Genomic DNA, 20,087 nt, shown 5'->3' with positions numbered 1-20,087 from the left:
CTCCTGAAGTCTTAGTGCGCCCAGGTGTGGCCGTGGCAAGCCTGCCCTGGTGCGTAGACACACGCTGGAGGACCGCAGCCAGCTCATCTCCTGCATCGAGAATGGGAACTACGCCAGGGCGGCCAGGATCGCAGCCGGTGAGTTCACACTCACGCCACTCTTCCAGAAGGCAGCACATCAGGCCATCGGCGCCCATGTGGCCTCTGTGGTTATGTCCGCCTCAAAGCTGAGCTCTGCCCCTCCCCCTGGGGTTTCTCTGGTGTCAGTGGAGCTCCCTCTCGGAAGGGCACGGCTGCAGTCTGTGCACTGAGCTGGATGGGGCCTGCGGGCCGGAGTCCTTGTAGCCACTGCTGGGGGCTGTGAGAGGACAGTGACGATTTTGTCCTGCAGTTTATCGTTTTCTGTGCAGAAAACTCAGCTCTAAATGGTTGCTGGGCATCAGACACTGTCAAGGCCACCCAATGTTTGTTTAGGCTCATCTGTCATTTGCAACCAAGTGTGGGCCTCAGGGTGGTGGTTCCTCAAGTTTCAGCATTAGAGGCAGGTGAGGGAGGGCCCCACTAAGCTGGGCCGCTGGGGCTTGGGGTTGGTGGGAGCAGCTCTTGCTGCAGGCAGCACCTGTGCTGTGCGGGGGTGTTGGGGCAGAAGCACGAAGCAAGAAGGGCAGGGCCACGGCGAGGAGTGACACAGGAGAGTTCTGAGCAGAGAGAGGCCCATCAACATGGCCTTGAACTTTGTCCTTGCCTGAGTGGAGACTGGGCTGGGGGCCAGGCAGGACCTCCATCACTAGGACATCGATGTGGTAGGCTTCTGAGCGAGGTCTCCAAGTCAGGCGAGGCTCCGTGCTGGGTCAGGTGGGCAAGGCGGGTGGGGAGGGCACAGTAGGCGGTGGTTCTGTGGAGGGAGCCAGGGCTGTAGTTTTAAATTTGGGGTGTCGGTTGCAGAGATGTAGTGGGGAGCCCTTTCCTTGGAGATTGGCAGGGGGGACTAAGGAAGGGGAAGACACTGGGAATCTGGAGGTTGGAGGCCCTGGGGAGGGGTGTGAGGAAGCTCTCGAACTAGGCTATGGGTTATGCAGTGTTGCAGCAGCAGAGGGGTGTGGAGGCTCCAGACACCCACAGAAGGGCAGAGGGGCCGTCTCTCTGCCTCCCCCAGTCCTGTGTACCCTCAGGCTGGGGGCAGGTGCATCCGTGACCATCCTGCTACTTGGGAGGTGGCTGCAGGGGGACAACTTGCGTCTGGCTTGGGGTGGCCCCACATGTTCATGGCCATGTCGAGTTCTGGGGGTGGGGGAGCTCTGCCTGCCTTCTGATTACTCACTTTCTCTGCTCCTTCTTTCCCCAGAGGTTGGTCAGAACAGCATGTGGATTTCAACCGATGCTGCGGCCTCCGTTCTCGAGCCCCTGAAAGTTGTGTGGGCCAAGTGCAGCGGCTACCCCTCGTACCCAGCCCTGGTGAGCCATGGGACAAGCAGATCATGGGGCCGGGATCCCAGTTGGCACACCTCATGGAGGCTGTATCTCTGGGTCGGGCATGGGGTTGGTGCTGCTGCTCTGTGGGGAGCAGAGGCGCTGAGCAGCATGGCCCTGTGCTCCAAGCTCCAGAGACATCCTGCCATTGTTGTGGGGATGCGTGTCCTGAGAGACCTGCGTGTTGGAATGTCAGGGTGTCCGTAGGGTTCCTTCAAAACCCACCTCAGCTTGGGGCTGGAGACTTCCTTCAGGGGCATGGTGTACGAGTGCTCAGACATGACCCACGTGTGCTCTCCCTTGGCAGATTATTGACCCCAAGATGCCACGCGTGCCTGGCCACCACAATGGAGTCACCATCCCGGCCCCGCCGTTGGACGTGCTGAAGATCGGTGAGCACATGCAGACCAAGGCAGATGAGAAGCTCTTCCTCGTTCTCTTCTTCGATAATAAGAGGAGCTGGTGAGTGCAGGTGTCCAGGCTTGCAGGAATGGGCCCTGGGCTCCATGGCACGTGGGGCCTGGGCGTCTGTGCAGATGCTGCAGGATCAGTGTGTACTTGTGTTCTGACGTCTGCTGCCATGTCATCATAAACCTAAGCATGGAGAGGGGTGTGAGCAGCCGGGCCCTGCAGGTGCTTGCCGACATTTAAGGTGGGGGCTCTACTGCCAGCCCAGCCCCCTTGGGGACAGGGGGTGAGTGCTGAGCACCCAGCCAGATCTCTGTTCCTACAGCTCTTCTTCCTGCCTGGATCCCACTGGCCATGCCTCGTCTCTTCATTTCTTACCTGTGTGGGTCCATGTAGTACTTATAGGCTTCAGTGGGCTTCCTACCTAGTGCTCTGCTAGGGTTCCCTGCTTTGGGCCTCCCTTGCCCATAGTGCCTTGGGCCCCCGACATGCTGTGGTTCAGACCCTGACCCCCTTGAGTGTAGGCTGCATTTGGCTGTCTGTGCATGCAGAAGGAGCCGTCACCACAGCACCTCCAGCTCTGAAAACTCATGATGCTGGTGGCGGGGGCCCCAGGCGATTTTGACTTAGGTTCTCTGCCCCTCAGAACTGGGCGTTCTCTTCGCCTGAGGCTGTTTGGCAAGGAGTGGCTGCGTGGCCTGTCGGAGGGCAAAGGTGCTTCATTACACCTTGTGGAGCCAGCTGTGCGTGGCCTGTCTGAGGAGATGCATGCCCTGCCACCCTCTAGGGTGGGGCTGCCCCCTGGAACCCACCAGCATTGGCATGTGTGGTGGTATTAATAGCCGCGTCCCCATCTTTCTCCTCACTCTGACCTTCTAGTCAGACCCAGACAGAGGTTCACGCTGGGCTTTGTCCAGTCTGATGGCCAGCAGCCCCACTGCTGGGTCCCCTGCTGCTCTCTTGGGGTCTCACTGTGTGAGTCTTGGTGTGCACATATATACTTGTGTGCACATATCTCTGCACACGTCTTGTGTGAGTGCGTGCCCATACGCACGTATACATGTGTGCATGTGTTGGTGTGTGCATATGTCTGTGAACATGTGTGAGTGTGTCTGCGTGCACATATATATGTCTGTGCATGTGTTGTATGTGTTGGTTTTCGCAGACATATACATGGGGGTGTCTACTGGCATGTTCCTTTGCTTGTCTTATGTGGCCCTTAGTGGTCACTCAGGAAAGGTGGATGACTGACAGGGTGTGCCTGCCTCCCACCGGCCTCCAGGACACAGTGGCCCCTTGGGAAGTCTTGGGGAGGAGAGGAGGTAACAACCTGGTTCTTGTACCTTCCCTGAACCCCTGTGCCCCAGAGGTGTGGCAGAAAAGTTGGGCAGGGGTTTTCCCAGAGCTTCTCTTCCCGCCCTTCGCCCCACAGTGCCTGATGTCATCTGGAGGGCCCTGTGTTGTTACATTACCCCATGAAGTGTGTGGAAGTTACCGAGCGGGCAGTTCTTATTGTTCCCATCTTTTTCCTTTTTTTTCCCTCACCCAGGATCTGAACCTGCAAACCCTGGGCCACCGAAGCGGGGCATGCAAGGGTTACTTTTATTTTTTATATCCTTAGCCCTAGTGCAGTGTTTGGCACAATATAGGCACTGGTTAAATAGTTATTGATTGAACTAGTGTTAGCGTTGTACCTTATATATAGTATAGGTGTATACTGAAGAGACTGATTTTAAAATCGGAGTTGTAAAGCCTTCAGAATTCCTTCTGAATTCTGTTTAAATATGTTACAAGTTTGAATTAGAAAATATTTTGAAAGTAAGTTTATCATCACTCAAATTGGTCTTTCAAAGTAAATATTCTGTGCCATAATAAATAACTCATTTGTAGTTTATTCGTTTGTATTACAATGATTAAAGCTTTAAGTGGCCTTAACCTTTTTTTTAACTTTTTATTGAGATTATGATAGTTTACAACCTTGTGAAATTTCAGTTGTACGTTATTGTCTGTCAGTCGTGTTGTAGGTGCACCCCTTCACCCTTTGTGCCCACCCACACCCCCCCTTTCCCCTGGTAGCCACTAATCTGTTCTCTTTGTCCACATGTTTAACTTCCTCATATGAGTGGAGTCATACAGAGATTGTCTTTCTCTATCTGGCTTATTTCACTTAACATAATTCCCTCAAGGTCCATCCATGTTGTTGTGAATGGGATGATTTTATTCTTTTCTATGGCTGAGTAGTATTCCATTGTATAAATATACCATATCTTCTTTTTCCAGTCATCAGTTGATGGGCACTTAGGTTGCTTCCACATCTTGGGTATTGTAAATAATGTTGCAGTGAACGTTGGGGTGCATGGGACTTTTGGAATTGCTGACTTCAAGTTCTTTGGATAGATACGCAGTAGTGGGATGGCTGGGTCATATGGTATTTCTACTTTTAATTTTTTGAGAAATCTCCATACTGTTTTCCATAGTGGCTGCACCAGTTTGCATTCCCACCAGCAGTGTATGAGGGTTCCTTTTTCTCCACAACCTCTCCAACATTGGTTACTTTTTGTTTTGGTTATTTTTGCCATTCTAATGGGTGTAAGGTGATATCTTAGTGTAGTTTTGATTTGCATTCCCCTGATGATCAGTGATGATGAACATCTTTTCATGTGCCTATTGGCCATCTGGATATCTTCTTTGGAGAAATATCTTTTCATGTCCCCTGCCCATTTTTTGATTGGGTTGTTTGATTTTTTGTTGTTGAGTTGTGTGAGTTCTTTATATATTATGGAGATTAACCCTTTGTCAGATACATGACTTGCAAATATTTTTTCCCAATTGGTGGGTGGTTTTTTTGTTTCAATCTTGTTTTCCCTTGCCTTGAAGAAGCTTTTTAGTCTGGTGAAGTACCATTTGTTTATTCTTTCTATTGTTTCCCTTGTCTGAGAAGACATGGTGTCCGAAAAGATCCTTTTAATACTGATGTCAAAGAGTGTACTGCCCAAATTTTCTTCTAGAAGCCTTACAGTTTCAGGTCTTACCTTTAGGTCTTTGATCCATTTTGAGTTTATTTTGGTGAATGGTGAAAAAGAATGGTCAATTTTCATTCTTTACATGTGGCTTTCCAGTTTTCCCAGCACCATTTGTTGAAGAGACTTTCTTTTCTCCATTGTAGGCCCTCAGCTCCTTTGTGGAAGATTAGCTGTCCGTAGATGTGCGGTTTTATTTCTGGGCTTTCAATTCTGTTCCATTGATCTGTGTGCCTGTTTTTGTACTAGTACCATGCTGGTTTGATCACTATGGCTTTGTAGTATGTTTTGAAGTCAGGGGTTGTGATGCCTCCAGCTTTGTTCTTTTTTCTCAGGATTGCTTTAGCAATTCGGGGTCTTTTGTTGCCCCATATGAATTTTAGGATTCTTTGTTCTATTTCTGTAAAGAATGTCATTGGGATTCTGATTGGGATTGCGTTGAATCTGTCAATTGCTTTAGGTAGTATGAACATTTTAACTATGTTTATTCTTCCAATCCATGTGCATGGAACGTCTTTCCATCTCTTTATGTCATCATCAATTTCTTTCAGGAAAGTCTTGTAGTTTTCGTTGTATAGGTCTTTCACTTCCTTAGTTAAATTCACCCCAATGTATTTTATTCTTTTTGTTGCGATTGTGAATGGTATTGTGTTCTTGAGTTCTTTTTCTGTTAGTTCGTTATTAGAGTTTAGAAATGCTACTGATTTACGTAAGTTGATTTTATACCCTGCAACTTTGCTGTAGTTGTTGATTATTTCTGATAGTTTTCCAATGGATTCTTTGGGGTTTTCTATATATAAGATCACGTCGTCTACAAAGAGTGAGAGTTTCACTTCTTCCCTCCCTATTTGGATTCCTTTTATTCCTTTCTCTTGCCTAATTGCTCTTGCCAAAACGTCCAGTACTATGTTGAATAAGAGTGGTGATAGTGGGCATCCTTGTCTCGTTCCTGTTTTCAGGGGGATGGCCCTCAGTTTTTGCTCATTGAGTATGATATTGGCTGTGGCTTTTTCATATATGGCCTTTATTATGTTGAGGTAATTTCCTTCTATCTCCATTTTGGCAAGAGTTTTTATCATAAATGGCTGTTGGATCTTGTCAAATGCTTTCTCTGCATCTATTGAGATGATCATGTGGTTTTTATTCCTCAGTTTGTTGATGTGGTGTATCCGTTGATTGATTTGCGGATGTTGAACCATCTCTGTGTCCCTGGTATGAATCCCACTTAGTTATGATGTATGATCCTTTTGATGTATTGCTGAATTCAAGTTGCCAAAATTTTGTTGGAAATTTTTGCGTCTATATTCATCAGCGATATTGGCCTGTAGTTCTCCTTTTTTGTATCATCCTTGTCAGGCTTTGGTATCAGCGTGATGTTGACCTCGTAGAATGTGTTAGGAAGTGTCCATCCTCCCTAATTTTTTGGAATAGCTTGAAAAGTATAGGTATTAAATCCTCTCTGAAAGTTTAATAGAATTCCCCAGGAAAGCCATCTGGTCCTGGGCTTTTATTCTTTGGGATGCTTTTGATTGCTGTTTCAATCTCTTTCCTTGTGATTGGTCTGTTCAAATTGTCTGCTTCTTCTTGACTAAGCTTTGGGAGATTGTAGGAGTCCAAGAATTTATCCATTACCTCTAGGTTATCCATTTTGTGGCATATAGTTTTTCGTAGTATTCTCTTAGAATCTGTTGTGTTTCTGCGGTATCCTTTGTTTCTCCTCTTTCATTTCTAATTTTGTTTGTCTGAGCTGTGTCTTTTTTTCTTTGTAAGTCTGGCTAGGGGTTAGTCAATTTTATTTATCTTCTCAAAGAACCAGCTGTTTGTTTCGTTGATCCCTTCTACTGCCTTTTTCGTTTCAATAGCATTTATTTCTGCTCTAATTTTTATTATTTCTCTCCTTCTGCTGACTTTGGCCTTTGTTTGTTCCTCTTTCTCTAATTCAGTTAGGTTCAATTTGAGGTTGCTTATTTGGGATTTTTCTTGTTTGTTAAGGTGTGCCTGTATTGCGATCAATTTCCCTCTTAATATAGCTTTTGCTGTATCCCGTATGAGTTGGTATGGCATGTTATCATTTACATTTGTCTCCAGATGTTTTTTGATTGCTTCTTTAATTTCTTCAATGATCCATTGCTTGTTCAATAGCATGTTGTTTAGTCTCCCTATCTTTGTCCCTTTCTCAGCTTTTTTCTTTTAATTAATTTCTAGCTTTATGGCATCATGATCGGAGAAGATGCTTGTTACTATTTCAATTTTTTTAAATTTATAGAGGCTTGCCTTGTTTCCCAACATATGGTCTATCCTTGAGAATGTTCCGTGCGCAGTTGAGAAGAATGTGTATTCTGCTGTTTTTGGATGGAGTGTTCTATATATGTCTATTAAGTCCAACTGTTTTAGCTTTTTGTTTAATTCCACTGTTTCCTTGTTGATTTTCTGTCTATCTTCTTTTAGGTTTGTTAATAGTTGCTTTATGAACTTTGGTGCTCCTGTGTTGGGTGCATAGATATTTATAAGCGTTGTTTCTTCTTGATGGATTGTCCCTTTGATCACTATATATTGCTCATCTGTGTCTCTCTTTACCTGCCTTATCTTGAAATCTACTTTGTCTGATATAAGTATTGCGACACCTGTTTTCTTTTGTTTGCCGTTAGCTTGTAGTATCGTCTTCCATCCCTTCACTCTGAGCCTGTATTTGTCATTGGAGCTGAGATGTGTTTCCTGGAGGCAACAAATTGTTGGATCTTGTTCTTTAATCCATCTTGCCACTCTGTGTCTTTTTATTGGAGAGTTCAATCCGTTTACATTGAGGGTGATTATTGATGCATGAGGGCTTAATGCTGCCATTCTGTCGCTCGTTTTCTGGTTTTCCTGCATTTCCTTTGTTTCTCGTCCTGTGTGATTTGGTCTACCCATTGACTTCTGTAGTTTCTTATGCTGTGTTTCTTAGTTTTTTCCTTATTTATTTTTTGTGTCTCTGTTCTGCTGTTTAGTTTAGTCGCTACCCTGAAGTTTGTATTCAGAATCTCGTGCATAACATAGTCCATTTTCTCATGGCTTCTTATTTCCGTAGTCTAAACTGACTCAGTCCCTTTCCTCCTCCCCTCCTAAGTTACTATTTTCATATCTTCTTCCAACGTGTGTGGTGAGTTTGTGGTTAAAGTGACAAGATTGTCTTTCTTTTTGGTGTTTTCCTTCCCTTTAGCCTAATGCTGTAGTTGAAGATTTGCTATCCTATTCTGATTCTGTTTGTCTCCTTACCTTGTGTTTTGTGACCCCTTTCTCCCTTTTTTTCTTTTTTCAGGTATGAAGGCCTTCTTGAGGATTTTGCGGGGGGGGGGGGGGGGGGGGTGGGTGGTCTTGTGGCTGCGAAGTCCCTTAGCCTCTGTTTGTCTGGGAAAGATTTAATTTCTCCCTCACATCTGAAGGATGTTTTTGCTGGGTAGAGTATTCTTGGCTGAAGATTTTTATCTTTTAAAATTTTGAATATGTCATTCCATTCCTTCCCAGCTTGTAAGGTTTCTGCAGAGAAATCTTCTGAAAGTCTGATAGGGGTTCCTTCGTAGGTTATTTTCTTCTGCCTTGCTGCCCTGAGAATTCTTTCTTTGTCATTCATTTTTGCCAGTTTTACTACTAGATGCCTTGCAGTAGGTCTTTTTACATTGACAAATCTAGGAGATCTGAAAGCGTCCTCCACACGCATTTCCCTTTCATTCCCTAGATTTGGGAAGTTCTCTGCTGTTATTTCTGTGAGCACGCTTTCTGCTCCATTCTCCTTCTCTTCACCTTCTTGGATATGTATAATTGTTTTGTTGCATTTCCTCATTGAGTCAGATAGTTCTCGGAGATTTTCTTCATTTCTTTTTAGTCTCAGTTCTCTCTCCTCCTCTGTCTGGAGCAATTCAACTTGTCTATCTTCTTTTATGCTGATTTGCTCCTCTATGGGGTCCACACGAGCATTCAGGGAATCCATGTTTTGTTTTATCTCTTCCATTATGTCTTTCATCCCTAGTATTTCTCATTGATTCTCCTTTGCAGTTTCAATCTCTTTTGTGAAGTAGCTCCTGAACTCGTTGAATTGTTTCTCTATATTCTCTTTTACCTCATTGAGTTTTTTGACGATAGCTATTCTGAATTCATTGTCATTTAGTTTACTTATTTCTGAGCCTCAGGACAGAATTCTGGGTATTTATTGTTTTCTCTCTGGTCTGGAGTTTTGATGAACTCCCTGATGCTGGAAGAATGGGGTTTTACCATTGTGATATTATTCGGTTGCAGTTACAGCCTGTCGCCACTGGATGGGGGTCAGGAGCTGCGTATTCTGAGCCCTCCACCCTCAGCCGAGATGGCGCAGCACAACGTGGGTGGGGGGTGGGGAGCTTTCTCTTGTGCACAGACCCAGGTTTCCCAATCAGCTCTCACTGTCTCATCTCCTAGGGTCCTAGTTTGATAAGGTCACCCCACTCGGAAGCTTTCACCTCCATTAGAGGGCTTCCCTCTAGGCTGCAAGGGCGCTAGGGAGTCCTGGGCGATCCCGTGGATGTGTGACCCCTCCCTCGCTCATTCCCTCCTGGCACCTCCTGCAGCAGTGATCCCAGTCTCTAGGGGAGAGAGTGGAGATCTCTCTTACTCTGTTCCAGCTCCTCCGAGGGGGGCTCCAGCCTCTCTGCCCTCTGTCATGTGGCTGCTGTGACTCTCCAAGGATTCCTGTGCTATTAGGATATTTTCTGGTGGAATATGGTTTCTCCTTTTTGTTGTATGTTGAAGGGGAGAGAGTCACAGGTAAGCTCACTCTGCTATGATGCTGACGTCACTCCTCCATCTTTTTTTCTTTTAAAAAGGCAATGGCTCCCCAAGTCCAAAATGGTTCCCCTTGGTATTGACGAGACAATAGACAAGTTAAAAATGATGGAAGGGAGGAACTCCAGCATCCGAAAGGCCGTCAGGATCGCCTTCGACCGTGCCATGAACCACCTGAGCCGTGTGCATGGGGAGCCAGCCAGCGACCTCAGTGACATTGACTGACGTCACCTCTGCGGCCTTGTCCATAGTGTTGATAAGTGTACATATTTGTATATTGTTCAAAACTTAACTTATTCTGATTTTTAGGCGTAGTTCTTTAATTCTTTTGCCCTGGGGAGGTGGGGGAGGTTTTATTTCCAAGTTTTCTATGAAACCATCCCCGTCTGGGCACTCTGTGAATGGCGTGGGCGCGTCTTCCAAGCGCGACTCTGTGCCCATCACAGGTCACACCGGAGGGTGCTGCTTATGTCACTTTCTTTGATCTGTAGCTTTTTTTTGAAAGACTTTTGAATGTTTAATAATTTTGTAAATCATACTCTTTACACAGAGTACCACTTATTTAATAAGACGGGATGTAAATTTACAATGACAAATGTGTATTTTAAGAAAGAAAATGACGTTATTTTGAAGGTACTTTGTGGAAAGAGGTGAAGAATAAATTTATGCCGTGTACATCATTTGCAAATCACCAAAAACACTCCGCCGCCCCCGTGAGGGCCGGGCGGGCGCTTCCTCTGGGTGTTGCCATCCTCCTTCCCTCCCTCTTCCGCTGCCTCCTCCTCTTCCTCCTTGTCCACCCGCCAGCCTCTGCCCGTCCACCCCAGCCTCCCATGGGTGTGCCTCCCAGCGGATTATTTATTGTAGAAAGTGTATTCATTTGCTTTATAATGAAAGATAAATTTGCAAAAATATATTGATATGCATTTTTATACAGGCACATAAAAATTCAGCTTGCTTTGGGAGCAGGATGTGTTGGTTGTTGTATAAATGACTGGCTGTGTGTTCTTTGATTTTGTAACTTGTAATCTTTTGTTTACAATGAGGGGCTTTCTGTAACTTGTTTTAATTTAGAACTCTTTGGTAGCAATAGAAACTTTGGATACATTTTTGTATGGTACATGTGATGTATATAGAATTAGTACTTTATTTTTATTTTTAAGAGGTAAAGCATTATGTTAGGGGAAAAGGTAGGGTGGGTTTCCAAAATTTCATTTTTTATATTAAAAAATAAAGTGAAGATTTGGACAGTGTGGCCATTTTATTCCTGTATGAGCGGAACGCTTGGCGGGGGTGTGCCTGGAGGCTGGGAGAGGGCGAGGATCCCCGTGGCCTGTCCCCAGCCAGCTCATCGAGGCGTGTGACATGCCTTCATCTTAAGATTTTCATGGGATGGCATTATTTATTATTTTACCTAATCATATTTTTATTTCAAAGTAATAGTTTAAAGTCTTTAAATGTTTCCTTTTCAGTCTCCGTTGTTTGTAATATCTCCATAGAAACTTGGAAATAAAACATCTGCCTTTGCTAGTTTGGTCCTGTGTCTGAAAGACGCTTTCTCTCTGCTGTGGTTCTCTGGGACCACTGACCCTCGAGGGCAAGTCTGGAGGAAGCATTGCTGTGGATGTGGCCCTGGCTGTGGTCAGACCAGGGTTGAGGGCCTCACTCCAGGTTCATGCCCGGAACTCCTGCTGGAGCTGTCACAGCCCATCCTGACCCTGGAGCTGTGAGGGCTGAGCTCCTTCCTCTGGCTCTGCGGACCTCACTGCTCAGCACTGACCGCCGGCCCACCCTGGGCATAGCTGCACAGGGGCTCCGTGAGGGGGCAGTGGCCCTGCTGTCCAGGGCGGAGGGCACCCTCTGCCCTTAGCAGGACCTCCTGGGCCCCACTGCTGGCTTCCATCAAGCACCAGGGGGCCCTGGGGCTCATGCCTATGGTTTCTTTTTTCTTTCTTGAGCTGTTTTACAATGTAGGAGAAATACGTCAAAAAAGTCAAGTTTTCTAGGATCTGAGACTCCAGTCTCTCCCTCTCCTTCCTACTCATTCTTCTTGAGTTTGTAAGAATGGGGACCATGGTGCCCACACTATGCTCAGCTGCTTATTAAATTACCTGTTTCAGGCAAATGCAAAACTGCACTGATGGGAACATGCAGCAATGTGCCGAGCGTGCTGTTAGTGTGCTGCCAGCCGCAGGCTGTCCCTCTGGGTGCTTCCAGGGCCTTGCCCTATGCACAAGGGGAGGTTGCCTTATCCTCTCAGACCCACTTTTCAGGTTGATTCCAGGCATTTCAAGACTATTCTGGATTTCTGTCCCCTTGCAGGGTGGTTTCAGGTGGGGACACTTGTGGTTGGCCTCTCCTTTGGCTCTGGGTCATGTGGGGTGTCCAGGTCCTGCGGTCTCTGGGTGGGTCTGGGCAGGGGGTGCGCTGTGGGCTGCCTCTCACTGCTGTTTCAGGGTGGGCGGGGTCCTGGAGGACCTCTGGGTGGGTGGGCTGAAGGAGCCACTTGGAGGCAGCGGTCCCCTGGGGCAGCTGCGTGGGTGAGGGCCCCCAGAGGCGTTGGGCCTCCTCAAAGCTGGTGCCTGGCAGCCTGGGGTGGGAGTGGCACCCACCTTCCGACTGACTGCCAGGGCCCTGACCCTGCAGACTCGAGGCTGCCGGCAGACGCTGGGGCCTGAGCCCAGAGGCCCCACTCCACCGATCTGCATGGCCTTGGCGGGGCACTGCTCCAAGCTTGAAGGCGTTTTGCGTCCTGGCCAGTGTAGACAGTGTGCATCATGTGGCTCACGGCTCTTGGGTCCTCGCCTCTGTCCCCCCAGGCCTGAGTCTGCCACGTGGTGCCACCCCTTCCCCAGCCCTGTGGGCTGGTCTCAGGGTCTCCCCGCAGCAGCCAGGGGTCCCCTTGGGTGTGTGTCCAAGCTTCCTGGGTCAGGAAAGAGCAGGGCCCCGCTTCACCTTTTCCCTGGAAGCCAGCACCTGCAGCACGTCGCTGAGGCCGCACTAGCGCACCCTACGGACCCCAGGCTGGGGAGATTGTCCACGTGGCACACCCCACACACTTGCGGGAACAGGTCTCGCTGGCCACATCTGCAGTCGCAGGACCCCTGGAGGAGCTCCCAGGGGGTGGGCAGCTCAGGCCCCAAGCGTGACCCTTGGGCCTCCCGTGTCCAGAACCCAGATTCCTGGTGGGTGGGAGCGGCTGCCCCACCACAGGACTCCAGGGCAGTGGGCGTGGCCGAGGCTCCGATTGACACCCTACCCCCCATTCTGTTTTCTTGGTGATGAAGCCTTTTGGAATAGTAACTACAACTCCCAGGCTCCCTTGCAGCCAGGTGAGGCCAGGAGACCAGACCAGTGGGAAGTAATTGGGAGGGTCACTTCCAGGAAATGTTCTCTGAGCCGGGAGGAGTGCTTTTCCTTACTCTTTCTTCCTTTCTGCTGGCTGGAATGTAGACGGGGATGGAGCTGGAGCAGTCATTTTAGACTATGTGGAGAATGGTAGGAGCAAGATAGACAAAGCCTGGGTCTCCGATGCCTACACAGAGCTTTCTTACCAGTCCTGAACAATTATTTATGTGATAGAAACACACATTTATACTCTTTTAAAGCCATAATTATTTTTCTTTACAGCAGGTAAATTTCAAATGGGTCAAAAATGAAATAATTAAAATTCCAGAACAAAATCATGAAGTGGTTATTTATAACCATGGAGTGGGGATGATCTTTTAAAATATGACTCAACCTCCAGAAACCATAAAAGAAAATATTAATATATTTAACAGTGTAAAATTTAAAAATCTGTGCATGCATGGCCAAAAAACATCTCTCACAATGTCAAAAGACCAATTAAGAAGAATATTTGCAACTCACACCCCAGAAAAAGGGCTCATTTCCTTACAATATAAAAGTTCTACAAGTCTTTTTTTTTTTTTTTTGGTGAGGAAGATTGTCACTGAGCTAACATCTGTGCCAATCTTCCTCTATTTCATGTGGGACGCCACAGCATGGCTAGATGAGTGGTGTGTAGGTCCGCGCCTGGGATCCAAACCCACGATGCTAGGCCGTTGAAGCAGAGCATGGCAACTTAACTACTGTGCCACCAGGCTGGCCCCCCATGAGTCTTTTTCTTTTAGGCAGATTAGCCCTGAGCTAACATCTGCCACCAATCCTCTTTTTGCTGAGGAAGACTGGCCCTAAGCTAACATCTGTGCCCATCTTCCTCTATTTTTTATGTGGGACACCTGCCACAGCATGGCTTGACGAGTGGTGTGTAGGTCCATGCCTGGATTCGAACTGGTGAACCCCGGGCCACAGAAGTGGAGGGTGAGAACTTAATTAACCGCTGTGCGACTGGGCCAGCCCCCAACGAGTCAGTTTTGAAAAGACCACCGATAGGACAGAAAAAAGGGAGAACTGTGGACTCATACAGAAAAGTAAATACAAAGGGCTGTAAACATTAAAAAATGCTCAGCCTCGCTTGTAGTAATGGAAATGCAAGTTAAAACCGCACCGAGAGGCCGTGTTTAAACTGTAGGGCAAGCAAAGAAACGAAAGCATGGGAGGCATTCAAGCGAGGGCAGGGGAGCCTCTGGACATGATGGCGGGCGTGTGCTGAAAGGCTCCCTCTGCGAGGACCAGCACCTGCATCTGTCAAGCACCATTTGATCCAGTAATTCGACTCCTGGGCATTTATCCTACAGATTGATTGTCATCAATGCGAAATGATTCTGTGTAAGGCTGCAGCATTTGGTAAAAGTGACGGAAACAATCTAAATGTTCATCCAAAGGGGACTGCTAACTAATCAAGGCACACCCACACGATGGGTCCCTAGGCAGCTGTTGAAAACAGTGAGGAAGCACTTTATACACTGAGGTGGAAAGGTCTTCAAAATCAAGTGTAAAAAAGCATAGAAGAGTGGGTGCTGTGTGCTGCCATTTGTGTGAAAAAGGGGACTTGATTGTGTTTGCAACCAGTATTTCAGGAAGGGTGCGCAGAAAATGTGTAACTACGGTTGTCCGTGAGGAGGGGAGCAGGATGCTGGGGTGCTGCACGCCCTTTTATACGTTTCGCATTTTCAGTCGTGTGAATGTCACACCTTCCCCAGTTCTGCCAGGAATGCCTTACGGCTCCTTCACCAGCCACCGTGGTGGCATCGTGCACAGTCTCGCACGCTCACCGTTTCTGACTGCTGCAGTTGTGTCTGTGCGATGAGGCCCAACCAGAGGGAGTGCCAGGTATCATTTGTCACCTGTTGGCTCCAAATCCACCCTCCTTTGGCCTGCTTTGTGGTGGGGGGCTGGACCTTGTGCACAGAGGGCGCTGGAGGGACGCCGCAAGGCCAAGTGGAGGAAGGGCTTGCCGCCTTCTTCAGTGTTCTGTTTGGCACATGGGGATCACCTGGTGGCGATCAGCTCAATGGCCTTATGGTTCAGCCTCAGCTGTGGCCTCTGCAAGTTTCCCTGCCCCCGTGAGCTTGTGCACCCGGCAGACAGCGCAGGGCATCGAGTGGGAGGAGCCCCTCTGAGCTTCCTCATTCCCTCAGCTTGGGGGGGTGCCTGTTTCCAAGGTTACCACTTATTTACCTGAGGGTCCGCAGTGCCCCTTTTGGTGATCATTCACTGTTTACTAGTTAACTGTTACATTTTCCTGTCCAAATTTCTGGTGTGGTTCCCATCTGCTGGCTGAGCTCCGGCAGACAGGGAACTGGTCCCAGGAAACAGCCCCTTCCACATGGGTTTTGGGGATTGGCTTGGTCATGACCTCAGGGGTGAGCAGTGTTGAGCTCCTGGTCAGTGGGGAACGGGGTATGGGAATCCGTGGCCTGTGGCTGCATCACAGTTCTCACCTGCAGTTGGTCATCAGCACAAGCCATGGGAGGTGCAGGCCGTGGGAGCCCTGGGGCTGCTGCACTTGGCCGTGAGGGGGGTCCTGATGCAGACAGGGCTGTAGTGGGATGGGTTTCCCTGAATGGCTGACAGACAGAGAATGTCAAGACCGGTTCTTTTAACCCTCAGCATGTCTCGATCTGAAACCAGGGAGCCCCCAGGACGGCACTGAGACCATCTGTTTCCTGCAGCTATGGGGCTGATGTGGCTACGACTCAAACACAGTCACACCATTCAGGTTGCAGAATTACAACTGCAACCACGGCCTGGCAGGTTTCTGTTGTGAAAGGAAGACTCAGGACCTTGACTTCTTTTTTTTTTTTTTAAAGATTTTATTTTTTCCTTTTTCTCCCCAAAGCCTCCCCGTACATAGTTGTATATTCTTCGTTGTGGGTCCTTCTAGTTGTGGCATGTGGGACGCTGCCTCAGTGTGGTTTGATGAGTAGTGCCATGTCCGCGCCCAGGATTCGAACCAATGAAACACTGGGCCGCCTGCAGTGGAGCACGCGAACTTAACCACTCGGCCACGGGGCCAGCCCCATGGACCTTGACTTCTTGAGTCATTCTGAGCCTCCCTGACTTGCCCTCCGGCATGTGAGGAGACCCATCTTCCTCTGCGGGGAAGCCTCTGATCTGTAGGCTGTGGAAGGTGTTCTGCTGGCCATGGTAGCACTGGTCAGCGTGCTGCTGGGGAGGTGTCCTGCCTGCTCCCAAGCCCGGCTCCCTACTGTGGCTGGACCGGCTGCCTGGCTCCTAACGTGCAGTGGAGGCTGGAGGGGTCCTGGCACTATGGGGAGGCCTGCTGGGGCCAGGCATGAGGAGGAGTTCTTGAGGGAGAGCAGCAAAGACAGGAGGAGGGGCGTGCAGTGCTCGGGCCGTTCTTGGAGGGGTCCTCTGAGCTCCCTGCTGTGCGGGGAAAAGGCTGGAGGCTCCAGGGGGTGGCAAACGATGGGGGCAATGGATGCAGTAGAAGGGTTGGGTTTGAAGATCTTCGGAAGCAGAGCCCTGGGGCCCTGCAGACAGCTTGGCTGAGGGGGCGGAGGGGCGCTGTGGCGCAGGTGTGTGTGGGTCTGTTCCCGGAGGGGATTCAAGGAGACCCAGGGTCCCACTGGGGCTGTGAGAGTGAGATCCTGCTTAGCTCCCAGGTGATGCTGAGCGGGCAGCTGCAGGAGGGTGGGTTTCAGCTGAACTCACCTCCAAGGCCCCACCTTTCCTGCTGTCCCTCCATTTCTTCCCTTCTCAGACCATCCCCTGTGTGAAACAGGTCCAGCATCCTGGAGCCCTCCGGGTGTCAGCTTGGCTGATTCCAGGCCTCGGCCCCACTGCTCCTCCCTCCTGCCCAAACCTGGGCACCTCCTCCAGGAAGCCTCCAGCTCTCGATGACCATGCTCTTCCAGATGGAGTGCCAGGGCAGGACCGTGAGTGTGTGCTGTGCTGGCTTCTGTCCCAGCTACGCTCTGGGGCCACACGTTGCCTGCTGTGGTTCCCTGGCCTGGCTGACCCCAAACCAGACACCAGCAGGAAGCCAGTGCTCAAAGCAGGAGTTTGCTGTGGATGCAGAAATCCAGGGACAGCAGCTCCTTGGGAAAGCTGAGAGCCCGAGGGAGGCCCTCGACGGACGATAGCAGATGACAGGTGACTGACAGCTGATGAAACCGCAGAAACGCTGCCCTGGGGCAGCAGGTACTGGGGACCTGGCAGGCCTATGAGGCGGTGGAGACCTAGATGCTTCCGTCGTCCACAGGGAGTGTGTCCAGAGGGCCTGGAGGGGACCAGGAGAGGATCCTTCCTGGTGGCTGGTGGGGGTGCAGCCTGGGGTCCTGAGGTGCTGCCCGCCCAGTGGTGCCATTTTCGTGTGAAAAGGACAGGGCATGCCGAGTGGACAGACATGTCCCACCTGCTGCCAGGCAGCAGGGGCCACAGGGAATCGGCCTTGGGCAGAGGGTCGCTGGGCTGGTGCTGGCCAGGCCTCAGTCAACCTCAGGGGCTCCCTTCGTGGGCGCATCACGTTGCCTCCCCCATTCTCTTGAGGCCGAAGGAGAAGAGCAGGGCTGCTATCCCAGCTGGTTATAACCCGGAAGCTCACTTTAAAAATGCCTAATTTCAGTAAAAACCAACCTGATGTGTCTCACAGTCACAGCACTCGATTCCCTCTGAGTTGGGAGGCTCAGTGAGGGAATAATTTCATGGTTATCTCCATCGGTTTACATACAAGACTCACATTTAAAAATAAATGCTTTGATATCCTGGAGGGGTTATTTTATATAGTCTTAAAAAATGATACACAGCAAGATATTGAAAATTAAAAATTCATCAGTGCTCCAACACTCTGTCTGTACCTCACTGAGACTCAAGCGTGATTTCTCAGGTTGGGGGCCTGGTCCTGGGTCTTTGCTGCGGATGGTGGAGAAACTACTGAGACCAGGGGCTCCCTCAGGAGATCCACCTGTGGGAGGATGTGTGGACCAGCCTGGCCACCTGGGGGCAGGTGCTGGCCTCCCATGTCCAGGGAGACAGAGCGATGCTGGCACCACTGAATAGGAGGCGAGGCCCTGGGCTGCAGGCTGCCAGCACTGGCTGTTGTAGCCCAGCTGTGTGGACAAACATGGGGGCCAAGTTGTGCACTTAATATCTTCTCATCTACTTTTAGTGGGGTTCTGTTATTACAGTATTTCTCCTGTTGCAAATGAAATGCATCTCTTGTCGAACCAGCTCCAGACTTTGATGTTGGCCCAGCAGAGGGGGCTCTCACCCTGAAGCACCTGGACCCTCCAGTGCCCACTCCTCCCTGGGCCCACCCACCCAGCAGGGATCCCCCAGGTGGAGGGGGAGAGAGGTCTGAGGGCTCAGTGTGGATGGCCAGGCCCCTGGACAATAGTCACTGCGGCTGGGTCCAGGGTGGTGGGGGACAGTGTACAAAGGCTCCCAGGCCAGGGGGGTGGAGGCTGAGGCCCCGCTGTTGTTGCTTATAAAACAGCCCAAGTTCAGAAGCGGCGGCTGTGGTCCCCCCGACCTTCCTCCTCCTCCTCCTCTGCCTCCAGGCTCACTCTGTGACCCCAAGCCTCGCGACCTGTCCCTGTGGTGGGTGGGGGGCCTCAGTCAGGTGACTGACAACGTCTGAGGCCAGGCTGGGGGCCCGTGCTGGCGGCTCGGCCCCCAGAGTCAGGCCGGGCATCCGAGGTGCCTCCAAACCGACCCTCAATTCAGCGGGGAAAGACGACTGAAGCCAGAGTCTGGGGTTTGTGTCCACCTGAGGCCTGAATTTCTGTGTGATGAATGGACAGCAGTCGCAGAGACATATGCAAATACACTCACGTCTATGCTAATCAAGTATTTACGCCAACGACTGTGTCTGTGGCGAGGATGTGCATTAACGAGTGACCGTGAGCTTGGGGCTTGGCTCTGAGCGTCTGCTCTGCTCCGAGGGTGGTGCTGTGGCTGACAGGCCGGGGGTGGGGGCTGCCACTGCTGTGCTCAGCCCTGTTTACCCCTAGAATGGACCCTCCGAACCCCAGCTGGTACCACTGAGGAGGAGCAGCCCTGGCCCTCCGGCCCAGCCTGTGACTGCTGGGCAGGAGCATCGTCTCCCGGTTTATGAAAGACCCTGCATCAAATGTGAACATGAGCTTCTGCCCATAAATCATACACACGACCTGTTGGCTGTGGCTGTTACAGCCGAGTGTCCTCAGAGAGACAGCAGATTTGTTGTAATTTATACATAGCAGATGCTTCGATTTCACTGACACATTGAGTAAACCACTGCCTTGCACTGGGGTGGTTTTGGGGCTCCCTCTGGGCTTTGTGAATTGGAGCCTGTGAAGTGCCTCTGAGCCGTGGGGTGTGGCCAGCAGAGCTGGGGGTCCTTGTGGCGGGGGTTGGTGTGGAGATGCCAGTGGACTCGAGGGGCTTGGCGCTGTGGACTCGGGGTGCTGTAGCTGGCTCCTCGCAATCTGCTTCCCGCTCCAGCACCAGGAGCCCCTCATGCACATGTGGTAGACACCCTGGCCCCCTTGTGCCCGTGGCCAGACTCAGGCCCCAGGTGTGCTCACCAGCCCCAGTCAGCTTGGGAGGCGGGCCTGGAAGAGGCCTGAGCAGGCCCTGGTTGGGGCTCAGGCCATTCAGGGGTTTTGGGATTCAGGTGCTGGGCTATGATCTAGAATAGGCAGCGGGTGCCCAACGCTGGTGACTTAACCCTTTGCCGCCTGTACCCAGCCCGGAGGGCTGCCCGAGTTTGCTCAGGGGGTGGGTGCTGTGATGCGGGATTCAGGGACACGCTCGGCCCACAGAACCTGAACCCCTGGGGCCAGCTGGGAGCTGTCCTCACTTTCCTCTAACGGCACTTGTAGGGCGCTAACTGTTGAAGCTGTTCGTATTATTATCCCCATTTCCAAAGGAGAACTCGGGGGAGCTTGGAGGATGATGTTACTTGATCAGGGGTGCAAGGGAGCGTGCCAGCAAATCGGAAGTCAGGGTGTTTGTGACCTCATCTCAGAAGGGACATTCATCACTT

General features: G+C 50.2%; 1 protein-coding gene across 8 annotated transcripts in view; it reads left to right on the top strand.

Annotated features, from left to right (window-relative positions):
- BRD1 (bromodomain containing 1) overlaps window positions 1–10,944 on the top strand; it is a 56,064-nt gene extending 45,120 nt beyond the window's left edge. For all 8 annotated transcript variants that reach the window (XR_011534674.1, XR_011534673.1, XM_070599984.1 and 5 more), the window contains 4 exons: window positions 10–137; window positions 1,345–1,454; window positions 1,777–1,931; window positions 9,733–10,944. Coding sequence is in view for 6 of the 8 variants with exons in the window: in XM_070599984.1 (XP_070456085.1) it covers window positions 10–137; window positions 1,345–1,454; window positions 1,777–1,931; window positions 9,733–9,916 (577 nt within the window). In the remaining 2 variants the exon portion in view is untranslated. The remainder of the gene's footprint in view (window positions 1–9; window positions 138–1,344; window positions 1,455–1,776; window positions 1,932–9,732) is intronic.
- The last annotated feature ends 9,143 nt before the right edge of the window (window positions 10,945–20,087 follow it).

Source organism: Equus przewalskii, chromosome 29 (genome assembly GCF_037783145.1).
Source record: "Equus przewalskii isolate Varuska chromosome 29, EquPr2, whole genome shotgun sequence".
Taxonomy (NCBI): domain Eukaryota; kingdom Metazoa; phylum Chordata; class Mammalia; order Perissodactyla; family Equidae; genus Equus; species Equus przewalskii.
The sequence above is the reverse complement of the archived record's forward strand: the minus strand, read 5'-3'. Positions and strand labels throughout refer to the sequence as shown.